The sequence below is a fragment of the Rhamphochromis longiceps genome, linkage group LG8, assembly GCF_057381845.1.
Source record: "Rhamphochromis longiceps isolate RC_006_pf linkage group LG8, R_longiceps_female_GT1.1, whole genome shotgun sequence".
NCBI classification, from domain to species: Eukaryota; Metazoa; Chordata; class Actinopteri; order Cichliformes; family Cichlidae; genus Rhamphochromis; species Rhamphochromis longiceps.
Genome location: NC_140564.1, coordinates 13312499 through 13331357, shown reverse-complemented (window position 1 = coordinate 13331357; position 18859 = coordinate 13312499). Strand labels below are relative to the sequence as shown.

The window sequence follows — 18859 nt, the reverse complement described above, 5'->3', positions numbered from 1 at the left end:
TGAATACGCCCAGTAAATATACAGTAGTACTTTGGGATGAAGCTGAAAGTGAGTGAAGCAGAAGATGCTCCAGTTATGAAGAAAAATCAGTAAAATTGATTTTTAAAAAATGTAGGCAGCAGAAAGAAGAGGACTGATTCATAAGTACTATGTTTGTTTAGTTCAAATGTGATGTTTACACTGAACTGTCTTTAAATCCTGAACACTGCAGCCACATGTCATCCAGCAGAGAGCGGTTTTATGGGAATTCAGCAGCGCCACATGTGATTACTGTGATTAGGGCCAAACAGCAGATCAGAACATGAATCATGAGCTGTGAAATCAACAACCAAACAAAATCAGTGAAGATGCCTGGATATAAAACAGGAACAGGAACTCAATGAAATTAAAAATAAAATTAACTTTGTCAATGATCCCAGAATTTTCCTCTGCTGATTACAGCTTGTAGTTGTGGAGAAAACCTAAGTGTAAAAGAATAACATAGTTATTGCATAGCTAATAATTAGTTTATTAGTATATTATTACCATTATCAAACGTTACTGCCAAGGTCAGGTTGGCACTAATCTTTGTGTTTATGTTGAAAGGAAGTAAAAAGGTGGGTTTTTTGTTCACATGCTGATCGTTTTGACTGTGCGTGTTACTGTGGAGCTGCTCAGACCATTAAACATGAGAGTTAACTGACTGTGTGTGCATTCATGTTAATTAAGGTGAAGAGGTAGTGCTAACTGAGAAAGGGGACTCTCAGTTTAAAGTTGTCACCGGTGAACTGAATCATCAGCGTATGTGTGGTTTCACAGCCAAGCCATCTTATCTGGTATTGGTTTTATGGCCTGAACAACCTTTGATCTTCTCTTTTTTTCCCCTTTCTTTGCCGTCCTTTCCAGACAGGAGTGAATCAGACGTCTATAAGCTGTGCGTTTGGCTCTGTCTGTGGCACGTAGACACGGATGCCTGTTGTTGTGTAAGAACTAAATGAGGTTTTTTTCTCAGCTGTGACTTTGATTTTTCCATCATTATATCCTCTTTATTTCTTACTGACATTTTTGGCAATTTGTCTTTATTTGTCTATCTCCATGCTGGTGGTTTCTCTTAATTTAAATGATGAATTTTGCCAGTCAACATATGAGTTTTCATGTACAGGTAAACCCAAATCTGCATCATGATATTCCAGAGAACAGGATTTGCTTTCTGCCACTTTATTTTACCCAAAAGGAGGATTTTAAATAGTCAAGCTGTGAGTGAAGTACAGACCTCCAGCTGTAATTCAAGGGGTTTTTAAAAAATTAAAAAATTTGACATTAACTGAAGGGATATAGATTGTCCTAAATTTTCAGAGGCTAAAAATTCATCGGACAATTCATTGACCTGGAGTTACAAAGCCAGGCGAGGTCGGTTCTCTTATTATTTCATGACAAGTTAATAAGATAAAAGGGGCATCATTATTCTGGAAAACCTCAACAAACCTGTCAGCGAAATAGCAAAAACTGTAGTAGAGGACAAATCAACACAAAAGAAGGAATGCACTGGCCAGTACAGCTATGCCAAAAGAGTTAAAAGACCACAGAAGACTGCTAAAGTGGACGATTACAGAAATATTACCTCGATTAAGAAAAAACCCTTCAAAACAAGTCTGTCAAATATAAAGCCAAGGGCAGAACTGGGCTGGCAAAGACTCCAATCTGGCTCAACTGGAGAGCTTTAGAAGATGAAGGAAGAATAAATATTGGACTACATTTTTATAAGTTTTATAGCTTTAACTTTACTGATAAAAGTGTCCCATGTGGCCATTGACGCCTTATTCTTTGCTTAAATTAAGATATCTCAAGGATTAATCTTTTTTTTTCTGGGCCGTTTTCCTTTTTGCCAATTGAACTGTATTTCTGCACAAAACAATTTCATGGTACGATTCTCCATTAAATTAAATTTGTGAGTGTAAGACTATCAACAAACTTACAACCAAGCCATGCTCTGCGTGTTTGCTTTAAGCTTTAATTTATGCAGGCCATGACACAGCGCTGACAAGGTTATATGGCCTGCGTCTGTGTCTTTAAAGGTTGTATATTAACATGGTGACATAGAAAGAACAGGTGAGTAGCGCTTAGAGGAAAGTTGAAAGAGGAGCAGACTTTCGCACAGGATTTATTTTTTCTTCAAAGCCTTGGTGGATCAGGCAAAGCTTTAATCAAGGCGATCATAAGTTAAGAGTTTTCCGAGTGTTTTGGTGACTTTACTGAACTGGATTCAGGATCGGTGGATACCATGGACTCTCTTTAACGGCTGAAAAACAGAAGCGCTCACCTCGGAGCTGAGAATGGGCTCGGGAAGCTGGTTACTGTGTTTGTTCATCTTTGGAATTCTTGTGGCATCGTGTCCTGGTGTTGGACAATGTGGGAGTGGGATTACAATCAACGTTATACTGTTGGATGATGAGGACTCTCCCTGGAGCCTCCAGTATGTGGAAGGAGAAATACTGAAGGCCATAGAGAAAGATTCAGCCATTAATGCTGCCCAGGGTAATGAAATTAAAAACTAAAACAGAAAACAAACAAACCACATGACAAATCCGCACAAAATCAGACCTTTTGATCTCTCGCAACAGCACTCTCTATATACAGTATGTATATTGGTACACTCATGTTTATAGATATTGATAATTTAACACATATGTCACTGACTATTATTGTTCATTTATATTTACTGCTTTGCATACTGTTCCTATTTTCAGATTTTCATGTTGCTTTTCCCAAAAGTAACAATTTTAAAGCTGTTTTAGGAATTATTCAGGGATTTCACTATTAAAGACTAAAAAAGTATACAAGAAAAGTAAAGCTGCTACTGTTAACAGATATTCTGTAGTTAGTTTCATAAACTAGCAGATTAAAGATCGTTATCCTATTAATTACAAGGAAGCTACCTGCAATGCTTATTAGCTTACTAGCATAAAACGCTTGTTCTACTAAGCTAGGAGCTATCTTATACTAGTTTAGCCTGACTTTTGGTCAACATGACAACATACAGTTTGGTGTTATTTTTGACTCACCCACAGTCTGCAATGATGCCATTATGCAAAAAGTATTGACACCTATTATTTAAGATAATTAAACATAAAAGGTTTTTTTTGGCTAGCAGGAATTTTTTATCTAGCCAAGTTTTTATTAAGTGGCTGTTAGGAAAGCCCTGTAGGGTTTATTTCTAAGCATTATCAATAAAACTTAAACAGAATGTCCCAGTTTATGACACAGGTAATCAAAAGTAGTTGTCTTGTTTGCCAGCTGAAATTTGTTGGTGTTTTATTTTTATTAGCAACTATGATTTTTCAGCTGTAGCTAGCTATTTAAGCTTACATGGTTCTGTGTCTTTTACTGTTGTGGAGTGTAAACTTCCCCAAATTAATAGATTTTACATATATGGTAGAATTCAGGGCCTACTTCCTCCACACACACACACACACACACACACACACACACACACACACACACACACACACACACACACACACACACACACACATTTTATTTCTCTTTAAAACAAATCTAATATCCACATACACACTGCAGTTCAAAATGGAGAGAAAGTCAAAACTAACATCTGGAACTTTCTTTCTTTCCACACACCCAAGATCCAGCTGTGACTTTTAACCTAACTGCGAATTTCAGTGGGTTTGACACAACCTTATACTGGCACCGAGGCTGCCGGAGCAGTTCATGTGAAGCAGTTGCAGAGCTAAACAACCTGACGGTAAGTAGCTACAGTTTTATATTAAAAAATAGAAAGAATATTAGCATGTTGGATGCACATATACATGAGCTTGTGTAACCCTGAGATCTTGCTTCCACAGGACATTCATTTATGGGTTTATGCACCTTTTAGTTCGCAGACCTGCTCTCCTCATTAATGCCATAGACACCTTTTTTGTGCAAGACCACAAATCAAAATAAGACTATGCCAGTCTCAGTAAATCTCTGTAAAAACTTAACAGAATCACTGCTAAGCCAACGAAAACTATTATTTCACTTCCTTTCTGAACACCCCAGTTTTCCTTCAACTACTGTCAAAGACATGCCTTGCTTGGCCTGCTGGTATTTGCTGTCTACTGCCGAAGTCCCACACGACAGCCAAGCTTGAGTCGACTCCTGCTCCAGTTTGCCCCCATGGCAGGCACGGGACACCTTAAGGCCACAGCCCCTTGCAACTGCCTCAGCTAAGGAGGTTCAGAATATGTGTCACCCCTCACCCTAAAAATCTTTTCTAAGCTTTTCCAGAGGTTGAGCTGAAGATCTCCTGGACTAGGGGCCTCTGCCCAATGCTCCCAGCGTACCTTTACTGTACCACTTGGTAGTTACTTGACAGCTCAACTCTCTACCTAGCCAAGACATCTGGTCCAGATGTGATGATGGGATTACAAAATCAAATATCAGTACCGAGTGCACTTATGAATACCCTTTGCAGGCCATTTCCCAGCCTTCAGCCCTCCAAGTTTAATTGTTATTAGCATGCAACATAAGAATGTGAACAATGAAAACTCCCAGCTGGAGTCCGCAGCTGGGCCATCTTCTTCCCCCCGCTTATGCGTTCGGTGCATAAGCGCAAATGACGGTCAGGACCCGTCCCCCGACTTGAGAGCAATCCTCTTGTCCACTGGGTGAAACCCAAACATACAGGCACATTGAGAGCATCTGACATGGACCCCTCTTGAATGCCTCCTAGGTGAGGTTTTTAATGTCCAACTAGGAGGAGATTTGACATATGGAAGAAATTCTCTCAACTGGCTTTGAGAAGAGCAGGTTGCAGAGTAGCAGTTGGATAGCTAATAGAAGAAGGTCTGGGTGTTTCCACCTCGTGCTTAGGAAAAAAGCATGTATTTTACTTTAGAAATATTTGCAAATTATAGAATTTAATGAGATAAATCTCTGAAAAACACTCCACAGCCATGAACAAGACACAAGTAGAAAAGAGGATGATGTTTGATTCAAATGCACTTGATTAACTTATCATCAGTAAGTGCGAACACCTCTATAAAAGCAGAGGTTTTAACAGTTTGCTGGTCTGGAGCATTCAGGTAATGCCAGGATTAAGACAATGCCAGGAGTAGATGTTCCAGCAAATTCACCCAAAGCCCAGACCGCGCAATGCTCAGAGAAACTGCAAAAAACCCAAGAGCTACAACCAAACACACCTTATTAGCACAATGCCCTCATACTAACTGTCAAACACCGTGGTGGAGGGGTTCTGTTTGGGGCTTGTTTTGCATCCACAGGATCTGGGATCGTTGCAGTCACTGAGTTGACCATGAATTCCTTTTAAGATGTGAGGCCATCTATCCAACAGGTTAAAAATGGTTCATGCAACAATAATCAAAGCACAGCCGCAAATCTACAACATAATTGCTGTGAAATGAAAGGATCAAAGTGCTGCAAAGGCCCAAAGTTCAGCCTGCCTGAAATTCTGTGTGAGCAACGTTCTAAAGAAGATGGGGGCAAAATTGCATAAGAATGATTTTAGAGATAAAATGATGACAAAATCATACAGAAAACTTCAAGGTATTCCTGCTGAAGGCACTTGTACAAGCAGGGCTGGGGTCTCAGTTTAACACAAAGTCTTTCACATGATTCTATAAGGTCCTATATAAATTCCAAGTAATGTCTTATTATGCACCACACCTGAGATTTTGCACAGTTCTATGGCGTATTGAGTTTGTCTGAGTAGTGTAGTAAACAGATGTTTGCTTGTTTGCTTGTTTTTTGCCTTGGTGCATGCTTCAAGTTTGGAGTATGGAGCATGTAAAATGTTCAAGTTACAAGGCTTTTGGATATGTTGCATCATTTGCGATTTTATCTGAGCAGGTGTTGTAATAAAAATATTTTAGACTTTGTTACACCCTGATGACTTTATTATGTTATATAGTAAAATAAACCTGCTGTCCCACAGTGAGAATATTTTTCCACAAACCACTTCTAGTGCAAGGAAAACAGGTCGATTTCCAAGAACCTGGAAGAAAACAAGAGTTTGGGTCTCAGGAGTTTAAAGATCAGGCAAAATTTACATAAAAATCTGTGAATTATTCGCTGTATATGTTTTTATTTTTGCAGGAATCAGGAAATCTGGGATGTGCTGTGCTTGGACCCACGTGCACCTATGCTACTTTCCCAATAGTTGAGTAAGTTCTGAATTTTTCAAGGACATGATTCTGCCAATAAGCTTGAAAAGGACACTTCAGATTTTCAAACAGGTTTTGCCTGTGTTGCACTATGCTTATCGTTCACCCGTTTATCATAATTAGTCGATACCATTGTCTCCCACTTTTTTTTATTCTCTTCTTCCAGTAAGGAAGCCGGCATGAGTCTCAGTAGACCCATTCTCTCAGCGGGAAGCTTTGGTCGCTCGTGCGACTACACCTTCAACTTGCAGCGACTCCTGCCACCTGCACGCAAGATCGCTGACTTTGTCACCCAGTTCTGGAAAGAAAACAATGAGCTCAAACCTTCATGGAAGGCAGCGTATACTTATAAAACAACGAACCCCACAGAGGAATGCGTTTGGTGAGTAACCCATCTTTAAGGAGAGACTCATCTGTTGTGAGCTATTACAAAATCTAATAAATTATATTTTTAATTATATTCTAGTTACATTTTTAAATGTAATAAAATGTTTTTAATTTAAATTATGCATTATATTCATTTTCATCTTCAGGTATGTAAGTGCAATTGAAGCGACGGTGGAACCGCTTGCCTTAAATATTTCAATAACGCCTCTACGCAGTCCCACAGAACTGCACAGCGTGCTTACATTACGCAACAGGACATCCAACTGTAAGAATTTGATGTATTTTTCTCAAACAAGATTGAAAACCTCTCTGTTTTCACAGCGAGACATAACAATGGCTTCAGTTTGCTGGGACAACACACACAGACAGTTTGGATTCTATTTTCCTAAGAGAGCCCAGGGCCTACAAAGCACATTTAATTCAACTATTGAGTTTGTTAACGCTGTCATCACGAGGGAGACTCGGAATTTTCTGTTTCAGAAGGAGAGCTAGCTCGAGGGCCATAATAGCTTTTCTTTGAACTTCCTGCTGCATATTTTTACGCCACATTATGAAGGGTGAATTAAAAAAACATCAACAGTATCAGGCTATGCTTGATGGCTTTAGGTTTTGGTATTAACTTTGGTTTCAAGGTTGAAGAAGTAATTTAAATGGAAATCAAGTTTGTATTTGAGTCCCAAGGCCAACTAGGCAAAAAAACAGAAGAAAAAAAATAACTGAAAGACTGTTCTGTTACAAATACTTCTCCGCTGCAGTGTTCATCATGTGTGGATCACCAATGGACCTAGTGGAAATTAAAAACGGCTCTAAGGCTGCGGACAGCAGTGATATCGCCTTCATCCTCATTGATCTTTACAGGTTAGTGCTGTTGAATCATTTCACTTCTGTTCCTATTTATTCCACTTGTTTTCTTTTTCTCTAACCCCACAGCAGTGATTCACAATCAGTACTTCAGGAAATTTTTGCACATGTAGAATTTTTCATCAGACCTCTGCTGATTCCTCTACACAGTGATGTATACTACACCAACACATCGTCGCTGCCAGAAATGAAGAACGTGTTGGTGCTCACCATGCCGAACACCCGAAGCTACAGAATCAACCCAGACCTTAAAGACAACAACACGGTGAGCAAACCAGAAATACACAACTTCTCTCTTTGCAGTGCTTCTGTAGCAATACAAAAAAGGTTAGCTCTGATTGGCTGTTTTTGTTCCGCTCACTCTGAATAATCAACTTGTAGGGTTTTAAGGGAAAATAAGGGATTAACAACACAGGACCATGCCAACCAGAAATGGACCTCGGAAGAGTTAATAATAAATGTTCAATGAAATATCATTAAATAACGTCTTCACTGAGTAAAAAATATATAAAATAATTCATCACCTGTGTAGTGAAGGATGCATCTTAGAGCTCCTTCACTCAAATCTAAGGGCTGTACTGAGAAAGTAGTTCCAACCATCTGTCTCTGTCTGTTCCTCTGCAGATGAACGACTACATGGCCGCGTACCATGACGCAGTGCTCTTTATTGGCCAAGTGATGAGAACAATTTCTAAACAAAATCAGTCTCAGCTTCACAGGACGGAATATGTGAATGTAAATTACTTCAGAAACACCAAATTTACTGGTAAGGCAGGTGGAAGATAACAGTGAGGAGGGGGAAGTGCTTGCATACAAGCTGCAAGTATGTGTATTAGCAAATACACAAGAATTTACACAAGTTAGCATTTAATACTTTTTTGGCAGCTGCAGATAGTTGCAGTTAAGCATACTGAGCAAAACAGTAATAAATGCTCAAATTAGCTCGTGAAAAGTGGGAAAACACCATCCACCAAAACACTAATGAGCTGATCTCAGAGCAGACATGGCTACTGTGAGGTCGAACAGATGGAGGCTGTCAACTGCTATCACTTCTTTGTGTTTTCATTGACACAAAGAGTGTTGGTATAACAGCCCGCAGCTGTAAGCAGCCGGTTGTGAGTGCAAGTTTGACTGAGAGACGCATTAAAGGTTTACAGCTGACACACACGGTGAAATGAAGCGAACAGAAGTTTAAAAACGTTTGTGTGATTCTGCTCAGGGATTGCTGGGAATTATACGCTGGACGAGTACGGGGACAGAGACGTGGCTTTCTCAATCATCTACACCACTACTGACAACAAGGTATCTTTTTCTCCCGTTTTCTTTTTTGGCATTTAGCAGTGAATACACGAAGAAAAGATTCAAAATAAAACCTTACTGTGCTGCATCTCTTGCTTCTGGTTTGATGCTAAAATGTGTCTTTTTGTTTTTTTCCTCCCCTCTTGTGTCACACCCAGTACGATATTTTATTCACATTTGACACGGAGCGCAATAAAACCACAGTGGTGGAGGAGGCTCCTAAGTTCATCTGGGGGAAAAGACTTCCCAATAACATGCCAGACAGCGGTACATCGAAAGACACACACACACACATACACATGTTTAGCTATATCATTGAGTTCAGTGGGCACAACCTCAAAATATGTCTTAACCTTAATATTTTAAAGATTTATGTTAAGAGAACTTCCTTTTTTGTCCTCTAGATAGAAGGCATGTCCACCATAATGATTTAGATCTCCACAACAAGGCCTGATCAGTTTGCATCCACTCAGTCAGGTCGTTTTCAAAGACTTGCACTAATCCAGGTTCCGGTGAATTATATGTAAGGCTTCAGCTGTGGTTTAAGCACCTCTCTGTTTGTGTCCCTGTTTTCATTTAATAAGCATTAATGGTGGGTATGAACAGGAGGAAAAGTTATAGCAACCACAAACTGCTCCACGTACATCAACTTTTGCATGTTTTATATGAAGTGGTTTTATGGCTCAGTTCTTCTTTTGTTTCCTGTAGATGACCTCCTCACAGCCCTATCTGAGATAAGCTTAAATATTATGGCACTTGAACGCTCGGCCCATGTTTATCTTTTGTCCTCTGTGTGTCAGAAGCATCGGCTTGGAACCCTGCGATTGTGATTGTGTTGGCTGTTACTGTGGTCGTAGTGGCCACGATCGCCTTTATTTTCTACAGGTATGCCGTAGCACATGGAACATGAGAATAACGGAGTTATTAAGTGTGTGGCAGATTTTAATTAAATGTTTGGATTCTCTGCAAAAGGTCATGAATTTACATAAATGATTTTGGCCCCATCATATAATGGCATATATAGTAGTACGGTAGATACACTGCTCCAAAAATTGCAGGAAAACTTTGAAAACACGACAGCTTTTAATGAGAAAAAAAACACAGTGGATATTCACATTGATGGGGACTTGGTAATGTGTTAGGAGTGATAAAGTGCCCCAAAATGTAATGGAAATGTAATGATCAACCTACAAAGGGCTGAATTCAAAGACACCCCCAAAAATCAAATTGAAGAAAAGAAGCAGCAGGCTAGGCCACTTTACAACATGCTCCTGATGAGATAATGGATGGTGTCCTGGGGGATCTACTCCCAGATCTGGACCTGGGTGTCACTGAGCTCCTGGACAGTCTGAGGTGCAACCTGACAGCTTCAGATGGGCTGAAACTGAAACCAAAGGTGTCAGGCAAGTGTGGAGGCCAGACATCGGTATCATCGTCCAGAAACTTCCTGCATACTCTCAGTATATAAGGATGGGCATTGCTGTGTATTCAGAGGAAGATTTCATCCTGATACCCGATGCCAGTCAGGGTCTGTAGACATCTCTGCGTCCCTCTATGTATATGCCTCCCCAGTGCATCACTGACCCACCACCAAACCAGTCATGCTGAAGGATGTTACAGACAGCATTGCATTCTCCACGGGTTCTCCAAACCCTTTCACTTCTGTCACATGTGCTCAAATGAACCTGCTCTCATCTGTGCAATGCACAGGGCTCCAGTGGTGGACCTGCCTGTTTTGGTATTCTGTGGAAATGTGAATTAGGCTCCACAGTGCTGGGCAGTGAGCACAGGGCCCACTGGAACACGCTGGGCCCTCAAACCAGCTTCATGAAGTCTGTTCTGATTGTCTGGTCAGAGACATTAACACTAGTGTCCTGCTGGAGCTTTGACAGTTCTCATCTTGCACAAAAAAGTGGGTTAAAGATCTTCTCCAGGCCTGTCCAGAGTAACTGTCTGTGTCCTGAAATCTCCTCTGTGCTCTTGAGACTGTCTCGGGAGACACAGCAAACCTTTTGTAAATGGCACGTATTAATGTGCCAACATGGAGGAGTTGGACTACCTGTGGAGCCTCTGTAGGGTCAAGGTATCACCTCATGCCACCAGGAGTGACACTGACCCCAGAAAAATGCAAAAGTAGTGAAAAAACCATCAGAAAAGATGAAGAGGGTCAGAAAATGTCAGCGACCTCCACCTGAAACTGAACTAACCTCCTCTAAACTGACCAGATTAGTGTCCCAGACGTGTAACTGGCTTGATGCTACACTCTGATTAAAAGGTGCTACAATTATCTTTTAGAGCTGTGTATATACGGACTTTCAGGTTACATGAAAAATAATCTGAAAGTCTGTATGTACTATACAGGTTATAGCTCTATTACACTCTCTAAAACATGGACTCATGACATGAAATTTAAATTGAAAGCTGCCTTTTATAAACATAGGAGTCAGATGCTTTTCGTGCAACCAACCTTTACCAATAATCTCCTGATGCAGTTTTTTCTTTCCCGCATAGACAGAACAGAAGAGATCGACTGCTCAGGAAGCGCTGGTCCCACGTGAACTCTGATCTCATCACGCTGATGGAAAATGATGACATCAACGTCATCTCCCTTAATGTAAGTGAAAACACCTCAGTAAACACCTCAGTCAAGTCAGCTTTAAGAATGCTGTGACAGCGACCTTCCTCTAACCCCCGTTAGATTGAAAGTAAGAAGAAAAAGAAGTTCAAGATCCGCTGTGCGCTCTACGATAAGAAGGTAGATGGACAGCATCCTGCAGTGTTTTCCAAATCAGTCAGCATCTAGTGCTTTTGCACTGATGAAAGTGAGTTAGCAGATGTAATCTGGTTGGTGCTTCTGCAATATTTCTTTCAGATTGTGATCTTGAAGGAGCTGAAGAACTCGGATGGGAACTTTGATAAAACCCAGAAAAGGGAGCTCAATGCGGTAAGACGTCTTATCACACTGAAATCCTTTTACTGCCAGCCCTCTTTGTTAATGTTTATCCAAACTCACTAGCACTCCACATGTTTGCCCCCCCTGCAGCTATTGCACATCGACTACTACAACCTCACAAAGTTTTACGGCACAGTCAAGTTAGATCACGGTGTCTTTGGCGTGTTTGAGTATGGCGAGCGAGGCTCGCTCAGGGTACGTGTAGCAAAACTTTCAATTTAAATCCATCTTCAGGTCTCAGTTTAAACACAGCCGTCAAGAAGTGTGAAGAATAAAAGCGTATTAATGCAGAACTGGGGTGTCTTTTTCTTTTTCAAGTATGTGCTGAATGACAAGATTTCATACCCAGAGGAGACCTTCATGGACTGGGAGTTCAAGATCTCTGTCATGTACGACATCGCCAAGGTGAGAGAGAAGTGCTCGACTTTGCCCGTGAGCAGAACAATTATCAAAGTTAAGCATTTGCAAGCGTCACATGCGGTGTGTGGCATGATAAGAGACCACACAAGTGGAGATTGACTCGTTACTCGCCGCCCTGAGCGGAAAAACGGTCACGTGTATCTGCCATAAAGCAGCAGCATTCACTAAACACCATAAATCATTACAGAGGACAATGCAATGAATGACAGGATCGGTTTTTGTACTGAGAGCTTGACATAGTTAGTAGCAATCTGTCTTAATACATAACTGAAAAAGGGTTATGAAACTTAGCGTTAGTCAATATTACTCACCATTCATGCAGCGTGACATAAAAGATCCCTGAATAACTGGTAATAAACTTTTGTACCTGATGTAAACTGCAATGGGATCACTTCACCTGTTACCGTATAATAAACTGAACCCAGAACATCATCATCAAAAAGAAAGGAAGGTTCGCTCAATCCTGACACTTATTTCACGTGAGTAATAATCGTTTACTAAAACTTTAGAAGTTCTATCAAAAGCCAAACGGACAAACTGAGTGTAATGTGACTGCCAGGATTACACAGCGCTGTGCAAAAGTCCCCTCATGTCTTCATAGTTTGCTTCCAAGGAGCCAGATTTTGTTGCTTTGTTCAAACGACTCTTAAGCAATAGTTTTGCAGGCTTTCTGAAAATCTTTTAAAGTTTTTATTTAGACATTGGCTGCTTTTTCACTCATTTTTTGTCCAGTAGACTATGCAAGCATAAAAAAAGGGATGAACCAGTGTTGTATCTACACATAACAAACAACTTTGCAAAGAACCCATTTTTAAACTATCTTTAGTCATGTTGTCACTGTGAGCTGAAGGATGGACAAGCATAAAGAAAATGGATTTATAGTTTCAATAAGAAGTACATATAGTGAAGAGGCCTCCTTATCTGTAACAACTGTGATCAAAACAAAGCCATTAAAAGACTGTGCCTCTACAGTTTGATCAGTTTGATTGACGTCACAGTGCGATAAACAACTTGGCAACTTACCAGAAAGACTCAATATTATCCCACTAGTTAATAATTAAATGATTAAACATTTAAAATGTAACATTTAAGTGTTGGTGGGGTTTTTTGTTCTAAGCTTGTTGTTTGATAAGTCAGACCCTGTGAAGGCACAGTAAGCTTTTATATAAGTATTTTTTTCTGGCTCAAAATTATTAAAAAGGTTTGGTTTAAATGAAGAGCAGGATTACACAGGTCTGCAACCAAAAGGTGCATAGGATCTTTTGACTGCTTCTCATAGATTTTTACTCACTGAAACGAGGAAAAATATTTTAAAAATTCAATTTTGTCAGGTTTTCTTAATTCATGTTTTTAGTTTAATGTAAACTCTTCATGTTTTGCAAAAGCAAACTGTATGTAATGGAGGGAAATGGAGGTCATTTTTGGATTCAGCACCCTAAAAAACATAACATTTACCAAAAATATCCCATGCGACTGAAAAAATAAATTGTTTTTGCAGACCTGTGTTATGGGAGCTGCTGTTGCACTTGCCTCTGCCTGCCAGCAGAGGTCATTAAACACCAGATTACTCACCGCCTCTTTGATTTTCCATAAATCTCATTACTTCCACCAGTGGAAGGTGTAATGTTGCTCTGAATCCTCTGTGCAGGGCATGTCTTACCTCCATGCCAGTGACATTCAGGTTCACGGTCGCCTCAAATCCACCAACTGTGTGGTGGACAACCGCATGGTGGTGAAGATCACAGACTTTGGCTGCAATGCTTTTCTTAGCCCCTTCCAAGGTGACGCCACAAACAAAAATCCTCCTGAAATATCTTTTTGTTCTCTTCTTTACCTGCTAACGTTTGTCTGTCTCCACATCATCCTGTCAGACTTGTGGACAGCTCCGGAGCATCTGAGGAACGAGGGCACGTCTCAGAAAGGAGACGTCTACAGTTTTGCCATCATTGCGCAAGAGATTGTTCTCAGGAAGAACACCTTCTACACTGAATCCTGCTCCGACCGATCAGGTTTCCAACACTCAAATACAACACGTGACAGTTACAGTCATTTTGTTTGCAAATGATCATCTCTGCACCACCAAGTTCAGAATGAAAGAAAGAAGACCTGTTTGATCCGGAGCTACACTACAATGCCATCTGCGTCTCTGTGTGTTTCTCAACAGAAAAACTGTCCAGGCTCAAGTCATCCTACTTCAGACCTGATCTTAACTTTGAGACGGCTTCAGAGAAAGAATTAGAGGTTTTTTTTTTCCATTCATGTGCCAGCTTTATTTTATTTTCAGCATCTGTTTTGTCTGTATTGTATTCAAATTGTTCTTTCCTCCTGTAAGGTGTACACGTTGATAAAAAGCTGCTGGGACGAGGACCCAGAAAAAAGACCTGACTTTAAGAAAGTGGAAATTTATCTGGGGAAAATCATCAGGTAATAATGCTCTCTTTATGTTATTGCTGTTTTCAGCTATCAGTGTGCATGTCCTGGTGTAGCCTTTATAGTTTCTGGGAAACGGATTACAGATTTCTAAATATATCTCCCTCCTCATATCCCTTTTCTTCTCCTCTTCATCACTCCAGTAAAATCCATAATCAGGAAAATGAGAGCTACTTGGATAACATGATCAGACGGCTGCAGATGTATTCCAGAAACCTGGAGTACCTGGTGGAAGAGAGAACGGCTCTCTACAAAGCTGAGAGGGATCGAGCTGACAATCTTAACTTTATGCTGCTGCCTGGGTTTGTTTACACTTAAAGAACAAATGCACATCATTAGACACTTAGAACAATCAGGACATAGATGCTAAATCATTCATGCACTGTTAGAGAATTCGTTTTATTTCTACATTAACAGTGACCAGCACTGAGTTTCAGTGGTTAGCACTGTCACCTTAAAGCAAGAAGGTCACCCCTTGCCTACGTTGGTTTTCTCTACGTTGGCTTGGTTTCTTCTCAGAGTTCAAAGACATCCATGTTAAGTTTATTGGTGATTCTAAATTAGGTGTAAATGTGATTGGCCGTGTATGTACTATGCCTCCAAAAACAAGTCAAAATTTGAAGAAGAAATATGCTAAAAATGCTAAGTGGCTGTAAAAGTTCAGCTAAGCATAAATTGTTGGATTGAATATTTTTAATGGGTAGTATACATTTATAGCTATATAATTTTTAAAAGTGAATATAAATTTGAGTTTAAACAGCATAAACTATTGGATTAAATAGTTGAAATAGATAAGTTAGTAGTTACAGTATATAGTTTAAAAAGCTAGCATAAATTAATGACAATAAATGATTAGAAAGGTTACTTTAAATTGTTTGACTGAATTGTTAAAATAAGTTTTGTAAACTGACGGTTAAAGCGTTTTAAAAGTTAGCATAAACTACTGGATTAAATATTTTAAATAGGTAAATTAGTGGTTAAATAATGTTTTCAGAGTCTCCTGCATGGGGTGGGAGATGACAGCTTAGCCACCATTGTCCTGTCACTCACCACCTCCACTGGGTCCATCCTAACACAGAGCTGGCCCTGCGGATCAGCCTGTTCAGTCTCTTCCTGTCCCCGGCAGAGATGCTGCCACCCCAGCAGACCACACTGTAAAAGATGGCTGAAGCCACCACAGAGTCATAGAAGGTCTTCTGGAGTGGAGGGCCCACTCCAGAAGACCTGAGACTCCGCAGCAGGTACAGCCTGCTCTGCCCTTTCCTGTAGAGGGCGTCTGAATTATGAGTCCAGTCCAGTTTATTGTTCAGATAAACACCAAGGTACCTGAAGCTGTCAACATTGCATTTTATTCTGTTGTATATAGTATTTTATTCTATTCTATTGTGTACAGTATCTTATTCTTATTATCTTATCCTATTCCAGTGTTTTTTCTTAATTTTTGCTTCTGTAACTTTGCACTGTCCACTTTCTGCTGTAAAAAACAAACAGTGGGACTAATGGAGGTTATCTTATCTGATCTTATGTTAAAAAATTAGCATTAATGAATGGCTATAAATGGTTAAAAAGTTACCATACATTGTTGAATAAAATTGTTAAATGAATAGTTAATACAAACTGACTAATAAAAGGCCTAGTCTAATAGTAACCCTATTAATTAAAAGCTATATAGTTTTTAAAAAGCTAACACAAATTAATGGTTAAATAGTTACTAAATTAGCATACATTTGTCTCTTTAAATGGTTAGAAATGTTACCTTAATTATGAGTAAATAATTGAAATAATTAGTGTTAATTAATGATCAAAACGTTAGTGTAAATTAACAGTTAAATGGTTGTAACAAGTAGCATTATTGAACTGTTTAAAAAGGATAGTTATTTAAAAATAAACGATACATGGATGAAATGGATGAATGAACTGTTGGGGAAACTTGGGGGGGCCTTTGGTTTAACCAACTCAAAATCAGAATGAAATCTCAATGGAAAAAATGTCTTTTCTTTATTATGTTTCTCTCTGTGGTTAAAAGCCCGGTGGTTAAAAGCCTGAAGGAGACCGGGGCTGTGGAGCCAGAGCTGTACGATGAAGTTACAATATATTTCAGTGACATAGTTGGCTTCACCACTCTGTGCCAGTACAGCACGCCGATGGAAGTTGTGGACATGCTAAACGACATCTACAAGGGGTTTGACAGCATCGTCGACCACCACGATGTGTACAAGGTATTGGCAGGGATGAAACCGAAGACATTCAGGCACCCGGCAATGAGCACGAACATCATGGTTTCCTTTACTATCCTCAGGTGGAGACAATAGGGGATGCCTACATGGTTGCTTCTGGTCTTCCAAAGAGAAACGGGAACAGGCATGCAGTGGATATTTGCCGCATGGCGCTGGACATCTTGGCATTCATGGGCACCTTCCAGCTCCGGCATCTTCCCGGTATTCCTGTGTGGATACGAATCGGTGTACACTCAGGTCTCTTCTTCTTTGTTTTTCATTTTTTAAACTAGTCATTTTGGCAAATCAATTCACCTCCTGCTGATCTTTACACTAATTCTTCTGTCTCCTGGTTGTTTGTGGGTTCAGGTCCCTGTGCGGCGGGCATCGTGGGAATAAAGATGCCCAGATATTGTTTATTCGGAGACACGGTCAACACAGCATCTCGTATGGAATCTACAGGACACCGTGAGTGGACACATGTAATGAACAAACTGATTTACACTGACATTTTCTCCAGCCGCTTCCTTTGTTCTCGTTATTTTACATGAATGACTTCCCGTACATTAGTCTAGCGCAATTATAGAAGCCAGCAGTCAGCCTAATTAAATAAAGTGACCACAGCCAAGCTCTGTTGTCTTTCTTTTTATCTCACAGCCCTGCGGATCCATGTCAGTCAGCCTACCATAGATATCCTGGAGAGAACAAACTGCAAGTTTGAGTATGAGATGAGAGGGGAAACATACCTGAAGGTAAAGGTTGGTCTCTACATTCAATGTAGCAGCATGTCAGCCAAATTAAATTGAGATACAGTGACAAAAACCTTCACTGCGACACTGATGCCAGTGACTGTGATGAATATGTGGGGTTTTTTTAGGGTAAAGGCACAGAAACAACTTACTGGTTGACAGGTGAAACTGGTGAAGACTACGATCTTCCTACTCCACCCACAACGTGAGCAAAAAGGAGATAAAATCCTTTCACATGCAGCTCCGCATCTGAGATTCACTCTTTCAACACGGTGCTTTCTCTTCCAGTGAAAACGTCCAGCGGCTCCAGCAGGACCTCGCCCACATGACCTTGACGTGTTTGGAGCGTCGCTCGCGAGGTTCCGTGCGAAGGAAGAAGCTGCTACCAAGTCAGAGCAAGGAGGACACCAGCGACCAGGGGTCAGAGGTCGAGTCTGAGAGCAGCCTTCCCGAGTACCTGCATCTAGCCACTGTGGATAACACACTCAGTACCTTCCTGTAGAGCATGCTGTAACTATTTGCCTGTTATTGCATATAGAGCAGGAAATCAAGCATAGAAAAATGAGGAATTAAAAGTCCTCAAATATTCACGCATTATTTCCTGCCATCATTTTGGGTGGTTGGAAACGGCGGGTGGAAACTTTGTACTATGTAATTGATGTAATGCTTTACCCACTCAAGTGTCATAGCTGAAAGCCAAAACCTTAGATTTGTTCAGTGCAGATTTTTTTCTATAACCAGTTGGGGGATTTTGTTATCCTCCGTCAAAAGAAAAACGGTCAAAAAGGGCATTTTAGGCCAACTTTGAAGGTCAGGTACTCTGCTAAAACAAGATTTAGCATATTTAAGGATTCATTTTTATCCAAATTTTGATTCCAGGCTCAGCTTCTAGCTCTTTTTCCTTTTATGCCAAAATTATTTTTTGCTACATCTGTATTTTTACACCTGTGAATGTGTAATAATACGGTTCGGAAATTGATCTACATACATCTATAAAATAGTGTGGAAACCCAAACTGAAGTTATGAGGGGTCAAAGACACTTGGAAAAATAAATAAATAAATAAATAAATAAATAAATGCACAAAATTTCAGCACCAGTTATATCGCAAAAAACAAACAAACCCAAACACAGCTGATGCTCATGTGGTCAGGTGGCAGCGCTTTTGGATTTGATTCACTTACTATGGGATGAGCCAGCCGCAGCACCCTCGCATGCCAGTGCAGATGCTGCTAATGGCCTGTTCAACTAACAAAACACAGGAACACGATAAGAACAGAAGAGGCTGTTTTGCACAGACAGAAATGCAGGTTCGCCCTTTTTGTGCATTGTACAGTTTGGAAAAGGTTTTAGAACTACAGTAATACATTTGTATTTGTAATATATC

The 18859-nt window shown here is 40.1% G+C and overlaps 1 protein-coding gene across 6 annotated transcripts; it reads left to right on the top strand.

The window, feature by feature from the left end:
- Positions 1 to 2084: 2084 nt before the first annotated feature.
- On the top strand, positions 2085 to 18092 carry gucy2cb (guanylate cyclase 2Cb). 6 transcript variants are annotated; one of them, XM_085415805.1, is made up of 27 exons: positions 2085 to 2514; positions 3621 to 3739; positions 6091 to 6158; positions 6325 to 6540; positions 6692 to 6810; positions 7301 to 7403; positions 7557 to 7671; positions 8031 to 8172; positions 8626 to 8708; positions 8864 to 8972; positions 9509 to 9590; positions 11217 to 11319; positions 11404 to 11460; positions 11578 to 11649; positions 11749 to 11853; positions 11977 to 12063; positions 13727 to 13859; positions 13950 to 14087; positions 14243 to 14319; positions 14411 to 14502; positions 14652 to 14810; positions 16535 to 16727; positions 16808 to 16982; positions 17094 to 17192; positions 17382 to 17476; positions 17602 to 17678; positions 17762 to 18092. In XM_085415805.1, exons 1-27 carry the CDS (start codon positions 2313 to 2315, stop codon positions 17973 to 17975), a joined length of 3234 nt encoding a protein of 1077 aa, XP_085271931.1. In that variant the 5' UTR covers positions 2085 to 2312; the 3' UTR covers positions 17976 to 18092. The 6 variants fall into 6 exon arrangements, with proteins under 6 accessions (XP_085271931.1, XP_085271929.1, XP_085271930.1 ...); XM_085415803.1 differs by having other exon boundaries at positions 17382 to 17482; XM_085415804.1 differs by having other exon boundaries at positions 9506 to 9590.
- Positions 18093 to 18859: the final 767 nt, after the last annotated feature.

Excerpts from the sequence above, each read along its gene's own strand:
- gucy2cb (XM_085415799.1), top strand. The coding sequence starts at position 2,313 with ATGGGCTCGGGAAGCTGGTTACTGTGTTTGTTCATCTTTGGAATTCTT. Across the intron at positions 7,672-8,030 it reads ACCTTAAAGACAACAACACG|ATGAACGACTACATGGCCGC; the intron begins GTGAGCAAACCA and ends GTTCCTCTGCAG. Across the intron at positions 17,193-17,381 it reads TATGGAATCTACAGGACACC|CCCTGCGGATCCATGTCAGT; the intron begins GTGAGTGGACAC and ends TTTATCTCACAG.